The sequence below is a fragment of the Cucurbita moschata genome, unplaced genomic scaffold (assembly GCF_002738365.1).
Source record: "Cucurbita moschata cultivar Rifu unplaced genomic scaffold, Cmos_1.0 Cmo_Scf00019, whole genome shotgun sequence".
In the NCBI taxonomy this organism is placed as follows: Eukaryota; Viridiplantae; Streptophyta; class Magnoliopsida; order Cucurbitales; family Cucurbitaceae; genus Cucurbita; species Cucurbita moschata.
In genome coordinates this window covers 861,797-869,833 of record NW_019268535.1, presented here as the reverse complement: position 1 = coordinate 869,833, position 8,037 = coordinate 861,797, and the positions used below count along the sequence as shown (strand labels likewise).

Genomic DNA, 8,037 nt, shown 5'->3' with positions numbered 1-8,037 from the left:
AAAAAAAAAAAAAAAAAAAAAAAAAAAAAGTCAACTCACGGGATGTTGACTTTTTACGGTAGGTCAACGGATCGGAGCGGCTTACTTACCAACACGTTGGGATCGAATTTGAGAAGGGCGTAAATGGCCCAAACAACACCGTTACAAAAGTTGGCAAGCGATAGAGTGAACGGCATATACTTAACACTCTTCGTTTTGATAACCATTCGCTAAAATCGAAACAAAGCTCGAGATTTGAGCAAAAATTTCAAGAACAAAAACAAGTTTAGCACGGGAAGTAGTAGTAGCTCGGGAGGACGTACCATGACGGTCAATGGAGACGTATACATAGCGATGTTGAAGATAATACAAATTACACCAATGAAGTAAGATCTACTCGTGGTGTTATGGAAAACAAAGAGGGTAATGAGAAGGATAATAGAGAAGAAGATAGTTTCAATCAAAAGAACCACCAAAATCTTCCTCTGCAAAACAAAATTGCATGAGAAAACAAAGCCATGCAACGTAAAATTACGATAAAATATTTGGTGTAGATCGAGTTTACGTACTCTCTTGACCCACGGAGAGTAGATAAAGAAGATCGAAATGTAAGAAATCTCAATGAAAAACCCGATCCCGTTGATCGTAACGACGAGGATGCTATCGGGATGAACGAAGGGCATTCCATACAATACCCACATAGCGCAATTGAGGACGGTGGCTAGGTAAGGATCGGGCTTGAAATCTTCCACGCTCTTGCGCTTCACTATCGCAACGAATGTGGGGCTGCATGCATCAAAAAGTTAAAGTAAGTTCTTAGAACCTCGGAAAAGTTGCTTCTTTCAGAAACCCTAATTTTTACCGATCATTTTGAATAGAAAACTCAAATTAAAGCTTACATTGGAGAGGTAAATAGACCAAATGAGATGACATTTCCTGGAAAATAAACATAATTACCAATTCAAACGTTAATCATATGGATTAGTGATCGACGCTTATAATTATGATTATGATTTGATTAGAGTTTTTCACCTATGATCCCGATGACTGTTCTGGCTGTATCTGTATACACCATTGTAACAAAAAAACGAGAAAAAAACGAAGATCTGAGCAATCAATAAGAAGGATTCACAATAGACAGAAGGAATAAGGGATTCACAATGGACAGAAGGAATAAGGATGCAACTCCTCTATGATCTGTCTTTTTTGCTGTTTTTTTTGGTGGGTTTAAGGTAAAAATGTAAGAAAAAAACAATGTTTCTTAAGAACATGATCATGTTTGTAGGTATGTATATATGAATAGATGTGTAAAGAGAGGGAAGAAAGTGACTAAATTTAGGAGTTGGGGTTTTAAAGGTTGAAGCTTTTTCAAGGCCAAACGTGAATAGCTGTGGTAATTGACTGAAGATAAAGTCAAATTTGTGGGTGATAATTTAACTTTTTACCTCCTTAATTGTCGATTAGTTACTCACTAACATGGATTAAAGTGATTCTTTTTTTCTCTTGTTTTAGGGTTTTTGGAGGCTAATTTTAGGAGTTTTTGTGATGGGTATTAGGATTTGGATATCTAAAAAAGACGTTTAGGGTTTCACCGTTTCACAGGTTTAGGGTTTAGGGTTTAGGGTTTTATGGTTTCACGGTTTTAGGGTTTAGGGTTTCATAGTTTCATGGGTTTAGGGTTTAGGGTTTCACAGTTTTAGAGTTTAGGGTTTAGTGTTTAGAGTTTAGGATTTCACGGTTTTAGGGTTTAGGGTTTAGATAAAGAAGCAAATGGTTAATTTTTTTTAGGGTTTTAAGGAGGGTTTAGGGTTTCACGGTTTTAGGGTTTAGAGTTCAGGGTTCAGGGTTTAGGGTTCAGGGTTCATGTAAAGAATGTAAAGAAGCAAATGGTTAATTTTTTTTTTTTTAGGTTTTAAGGACATGTGGGGTAAAAGAGTTCATGTCTCGGACTTCTTACTCGAAGGTATATGTATATATATATTTATGTTTTAACGGACAAAGAAGTGAATAGTTGAAAAAACTTTTAACCCTTGGCTACCCTAGTTTTGGTTTATAATATGAAAAATATTCTTTTTCATTATTATTATTTTCGTGGAATCCTTAACTAAAATTTAGGGTATACACATATTGATTTGAGTTTGGTAGGGTTGTGAACGCTATTTAGTCATTCGGGTCACTAACTCAACTAACCCAAAATTTAGTTCGAGTTGAATTGGGTTAGGTCATCGAGTTATTTTTCTTTTAAAAATTTATTTTTAAAAAATCTACTTAGTCACATTATACACGTTACATTAATAACTAAAATTTCATAAAATTCAAATATCAAATATTCACAGATCATAACGCATGACTAAGATCTAATACAAATGTCAAATATTCTCAATCTTCGTAAAAATCTTAAAATTAGGATTGGGTTGAGTCGAGGCATAAATCTTATTTTCAGGTTGGTTGAGTTGACCCGACCAAAAAAGTTATAACTCACGAACCGCTGAATTTTTCGATTTTCTAAAAATTCAACCTCAATCAAATCGAGAAAAAGAATTTAACCCAACCCAACTTTTATAATTTGAGTTAGTCGGGATTGTTCCATCATATGAACACTCCTACTTAAATTAGGAAATTTTAATGTTTTCGTAATAAAAAATGCAAAATCTTTTTTAAAAAATATAATCATTTCGAGAGGGAAATAAAACATTTCTTATAAAAGTGTAGAAACCTTACGCATTTTGAAACCGTGAGACTGACAACAACACGTAATAGACTAAAGCGGACAATATCTACTAGCAATAGACTTGGGTTCTTACAAATAATATCAGAGCCAGATATCAGGCAGTGTGCTAATGAGGACGCTAGCCCTCAGGGGGTAGGTTAGAGAGAAACAAAACATTCCTTATAAATGTGTGAAAATTTCTTCCTAACAGACACGTTTTAAAACCGTGAGACTAACGACGATACGTCACGAACCAACACATACAATATTAGCTAGTAGTGAGCTTGAATTGTTATACTTATATTTCACTCGAGATAAATTATTAGCTATATTAATATTGCATCATTAAAGCCCAAAACTAGGAACATAGATTAACCCAATACTATTTATTTTTAAAAAAATGTATGATCCAAGTGTTTGCCCTAATGGCAAAAGAGACAATAATCCAATGACAATCAAAATTTGGATGTAATAAATTAATGATTGGATTCTCTCAATCATATGACTTTGTACACATGATTAGATTCTCCTAATTTACAATTAAAAACTTCCACTTGTCTTTTTCCAATCACTTCCATCTCTCATGTGGGGCTATGAGTAATGGTTTGTTGTCTACGTAACACTTCAATTTCGCATCCAATTCTTTGTATACCTCTTTTTGTGTTCTTACACAATTTTGGTGTTCGGAAAGACCATTCCAATCATTTGTGAACAGTAGATATTGTCTTATTTGAGCTTTTCCTTTCGAGTTTATCTCAATGTTTTTAAAACGTGTATGCTAGGGAGAGGTTTCCACATCCCTTATAAATGGTGTTTCGTTCTCCTCTCCAATCAACGTGGGATCTCACAATTCACCCCTCTTCATAGCTTAGCGTTGTGGCGGGCACTTGTTCCCTTCTCCAATTAATGTGGAACCCTCCATTCCACCTCCCTTCAGGGCCCAGCGTCCTTCCTGACACACCCTCTCGTATCCACCACTTTTTGGGGCTCAGCTTCTTCACTGGCACATCGCTCGGTGTTTGGCTCTGATACAATTTGTAAAGTTCACCGCTAACATATATTGTCTTTTTTAGGTTTTTTTTCTTGTACTTCCCCTCAAAAATTTTAAAACGCATCTATTAGAGAGATGTTTCTACACCCTTATAAATGGTCTTTCGTCCTCCTCTTCAACTGATGTGGGATGTCACACAATAGTATCTAACTTACCGGTTCAATATAAGACATTGACTTCACGGTAGAATGTCGTTGACTTTAAAGAGTTGTTTTTACTCTTCATTTTAAGGGGTTTTTTTTAGTTTAACAACACGTGAGAGTAGAGACTCAAATTTCCGCACCATGGAAATATAAACCATCTTACCTCTCTAAGATACCTTAAAGTGATGGCATTCTTATACTCAGAAGCAGCTGATGGACATTCGATGTCAATTGCTCTCACTGTCTTTGTCTTTTTTGCATTTCCTGAGGTGAAAACTGCTCTCAAATGATCCATACGAAAGAACTTTCAAAAGGGCGTTCGAGAAATTTGAGAAATTTGTGACCCAAAAAAGGACAAGGTGTTCAAGAACTCTCTTTCATTGCCAAATTCCTCTCTCTCTCTCTCTCTCTCTCTCTCTCTCTCTCTCTCTCTCTCTCTAGCCCTTTTCTCTGTGAATAAAACAAAGCAAAAGGTGTAATCTTGAAGATCCAAGATGAGTGATTTCTATACGTGACAGAGACATTCAAACACACAAGAACAGACCCACAAAACCTTTCAGCCTTTTGAAACTTCTGGGGTTGGTTGGTTGTTTGGTTTTTCAATTCAAGTACTATGGTTATGGAGATTGTGGTGTCGGCGGTTCTGTTGCTGGTCGGAATCGCTGTTCTGGTAGTGATCCATGTGTGTATTGTGGGGAGAGCTTTCAGAGGAGAAAGGGAAGGGATTTGGAGAAGCAATTTGGGGAAGAACCTTTCAAATCAGGATTTGGAGAAGCTGCCTTGTTATGAGTACAAATCAGGGGAGAAACAGAGCACAAATGGCGTTGATTTGGAATGTGTTGTTTGTTTGGAGGGCTTCAAAACAGGGGAAAGATGCAGGTTGTTGCCCAATTGCAGGCATAGCTTCCATGTTGAGTGCATAGATTCATGGCTTTTGAAGACACCCATTTGCCCAATATGCAGAACTTGCGCTGTTGTTCCTAAATTTGGCTTGGTTTTGGAGCACCAAAATGACCCTTTATAAGAGAAAGATGAAAAGGGTATGCTTTTTTTTGTTTGTTCAATCAAGTTTAGCTGACAAGTGACACCCACTTCCTCCGCCGGGTACGGTGCCCGGAGGGAGATCAAGTTCAGATGAAACGCCGCCGCCTCCTCCGCCGTCGTCGCCGCCGTCTGTAAGTGGGGTGGAGCTCACAGTTGGAGAATTTGAGGAAGGGGAGGGGCTAAGAGGGAAGAAGAAGAAGGGGGGAAAGTGGGGTTAATGGAGAATTTCTTGTGGGTGGGGATTTTCTTTTCTTTGTTTTTTTATTATTTATTTTTTAATAATTTACTTTTGTAATATATGAAGGGGATGAACTTGGGAGATTGTAGAATTTATGGCTGAGTTTCTAGGGGAAGAGATTTGAACAAGAGCGTTACTCCATTTCTCATATCCGAGAAGGATCCAATTTGTTCTCGTTCTAAACATTCACCTCTTACACCTTTCTTCATTTCTCATATCTGAAAAGGACCCAGTTCTCGTTCTAAACGTTCACCTCCTCTATTATCGAGCGTTGCACCTTTCTCCATTTCTCGTATCTGAAAAGGACCCAATTCCTTTTTACCTCCGAAATCTATTGTCAACCATCTTAAATACAATGATAGAAATTTTTTTTGCGTCTCAAATCATAAATCTTTCTTGTGGTAAAGACCATGTCACGATGTTCATTGAATCCTCAAACACGAGAACAAGATGTACCGTGGTTGTCGATGGTCACGCACATCGAAGGTGTAGATACCAGTTATACACAGACATATGCAGGTCTAGACCCAAAGAAGGAAGGAAGGATTTCAAATCTGTTGTTCCTCAAAGAATTGGTCCACACATCATGTGTTCTTTGAAGGAAAACAATAAAAATGCACCACCACGTAATGAACAAACCCACAACAAACTTAGTTTTCTATTCCTGCCAATATTCAGAACGAAACATCTTATAAATCTCAAGCAAACCATAGCAAGATTCGTGAACGAAGATCATGTTCCGTGCCAACAAGAAAACGAAGTTTTCTTCGGTGCCAAACGTCTCGATTTTCCAATGTTCTGATGTGAAAGGTAACAATGTTTTAGGCTCCTAAGAATGTTTCATAATACCATCATGTACATGGGATCAAAAGACCTGGTTAAAACATGAGATCTTGAAGATGAAAACATTTAAGGACAAAACTTCTTCTCATTTCTTCTCGGTATAGCTCTCCAATTCTCTCCTAAGCTGCAACGAGAAGTCGTCGTTGACATCATCGTCATCCCAGTCGTCTTCCCACTGCTGAGTAATTTCCTTCCCTTCTTCTTTGACTTCCCACTCTGTCATTGACATGATCATTAATAACATCAGAAATGTCTACGATAACAGAATGCTTAGATTGGTATATCTATTGGAACCAAATTTCTATCAAACCCATAAAGATCAAGAAGCAGATTCGTTTTTTTTTTATCAGTGAGGGAGAGAGAGGATGAACAAGAAGCTGCGAGTAACAAGCTCGACATCAGCATCTAAGAGAGAGGTCTCTGAGGAATGAGCTCAAGTTACTTGTGATTAGAATCGATTTACTAGGACTAGACGCATATCAGAGAGTATCACAGTGCTTCACTTGTATGATAATCAACCCAGTAACTAACAACCAGAACCGATAAAAAGTAAGGGCCGGATGAGAAGCTCTGTCTCTTTCTGTATCTAACCACTTTGTTCTTAAGTGATGAAGGCACTCGAAACAATCTATTCACGTTAGCATGCCTATAGATCACTTCCAACCTTTACAAAGCAATTTTATTATCAAGACACTACACGTTAGTCAGCAACTTCAGCACATACATCCTTCAAGAGCTCAAGACATGTAATGTTCTAATTGTGAAAATGAAATGAGCAGAACATATGAGCTTATAAGGCACAAGCGAGAGTCCAAGGCACCAGCAATGACACATCTATGTGGAGTTTAAAAATTTGGAGAAAAATTAACTGGAGATATCGAGCAAAATGGAAACGTACAAGGACTTAATATATACGGATCAAGAGACAAACATAGCCATCTCGAGCACAATTATTCACAATGCTATGTATCTATAAACAACTCCAACATTTCCACATGACTCTAGCTTTTTCTGTTTAAGGATAAGTAGAATTCAAGAGTCCAAGAACTAGATGAGATGTCATCATCAAGTGACCAGGCATATGATTTGGATGCTTAATTTTAAGATATCTTATTGCTCCCGGAATATGGAAGTACCTTTAACTACATTCCAATTGATAATCATCGACTCTAACCACGTTGTAAAACATAATGGAACGGATCAACTGCAAACCATGAAAAATGATGGTTCAACCCTGGTCTTATCCATGGCCTTATGCCTCTAATCTCTTTCCCTCAAAGCACAGATGTATTGCCCATCAAAATTTTCCAATCAAGCCACAAAAAATGCTTCCTCACCCGCATTTCCATCTATAAAAGTGGGAGCCTCTCAACATGAATTTCTACTTCTTTTCTTGAGAGTAGATCAAGATCAATGCATATCCACCATTTGAGTCTACTACGATTAGAAATTATTAAACAGCAAAAGGACTTTGCCTCTCTCTATCTCTCTCCCCCTTTATTTGAATTTAAAAACTAGATTTGGAAATAAAGAACCCATTGGACCAAGACCACAATTTATCAATCAAAATCACACCCAGACCATTATTAATTGCACGTCGGGAAACCATGTATGAAAAATAATATACGCTGGAAGTGTGGAACCAGTAGTGAAGAACCTGAAGGAATTAAGAAAGAAGGTAGAAAGATAATAAACCGAACCTTCATTAATCTCAAACTCTTCAAACTCATCATCATCTTCAAAGAGATCAATCTTAACTTCCTCAGTAGCGGTTTTGGATTCAGTCGCCATCACAAAGTTTGAACTGTATAAGGATGTAGAATTCAACAAAAATCAGTAATAAATCCCATTAATCATTAAAAAACAAGATTTATAAATCAGACGCCAGGTTATAAATGAAGAACTCGCATTAAAATAACAAAGTGAAACCTACAGAACCTAATTTTTTCCAATGTAAGATGCGAATCACACAAGGAACCAATAGTACAAAAAAAAAAAAAAAAAAAAAAAAAAAAAAAAAAAAAAAAAA

At 36.9% G+C, this 8,037-nt stretch overlaps 3 protein-coding genes across 3 annotated transcripts in view; 1 reads left to right on the top strand and 2 right to left on the bottom strand.

Annotated features, from left to right (window-relative positions):
• The window catches only part of LOC111457180 (bidirectional sugar transporter SWEET5-like), a 2,059-nt gene extending 1,005 nt beyond the window's left edge, over positions 1-1,054 (bottom strand). Inside the window, exons 1-5 of the mRNA XM_023099351.1 lie at positions 1,012-1,054; positions 879-915; positions 549-765; positions 303-464; positions 90-209 (exon numbers count right to left, since the gene is read on the bottom strand). Of these exons, the coding sequence (XP_022955119.1) occupies positions 90-209; positions 303-464; positions 549-765; positions 879-915; positions 1,012-1,054 (579 nt within the window). The remainder of the gene's footprint in view (positions 1-89; positions 210-302; positions 465-548; positions 766-878; positions 916-1,011) is intronic.
• A 3,442-nt stretch (positions 1,055-4,496) lies between these two features.
• Positions 4,497-4,907, top strand: LOC111456690 (RING-H2 finger protein ATL56-like). The gene has a single exon (XM_023098663.1). The coding sequence runs from the start codon at positions 4,497-4,499 to the stop codon at positions 4,905-4,907; it is 411 nt and encodes a 136-aa protein (XP_022954431.1).
• An 888-nt stretch (positions 4,908-5,795) lies between these two features.
• Positions 5,796-8,037, bottom strand: part of LOC111457056 (protein DELETION OF SUV3 SUPPRESSOR 1(I)-like) — a 3,550-nt gene continuing 1,308 nt past the window's right edge. Inside the window, exons 2-3 of the mRNA XM_023099183.1 lie at positions 7,709-7,812; positions 5,796-6,224 (exon numbers count right to left, since the gene is read on the bottom strand). Coding sequence (XP_022954951.1) covers positions 6,094-6,224; positions 7,709-7,799 — 222 coding nt within the window. The 5' untranslated portion in view covers positions 7,800-7,812 and the 3' untranslated portion in view covers positions 5,796-6,093. The remainder of the gene's footprint in view (positions 6,225-7,708; positions 7,813-8,037) is intronic.

Bases quoted from the DNA above. Each gene is read 5' to 3' on its own strand.
- LOC111456690 (XM_023098663.1), top strand. From the start codon at position 4,497: ATGGTTATGGAGATTGTGGTGTCGGCGGTTCTGTTGCTGGTCGGAATC.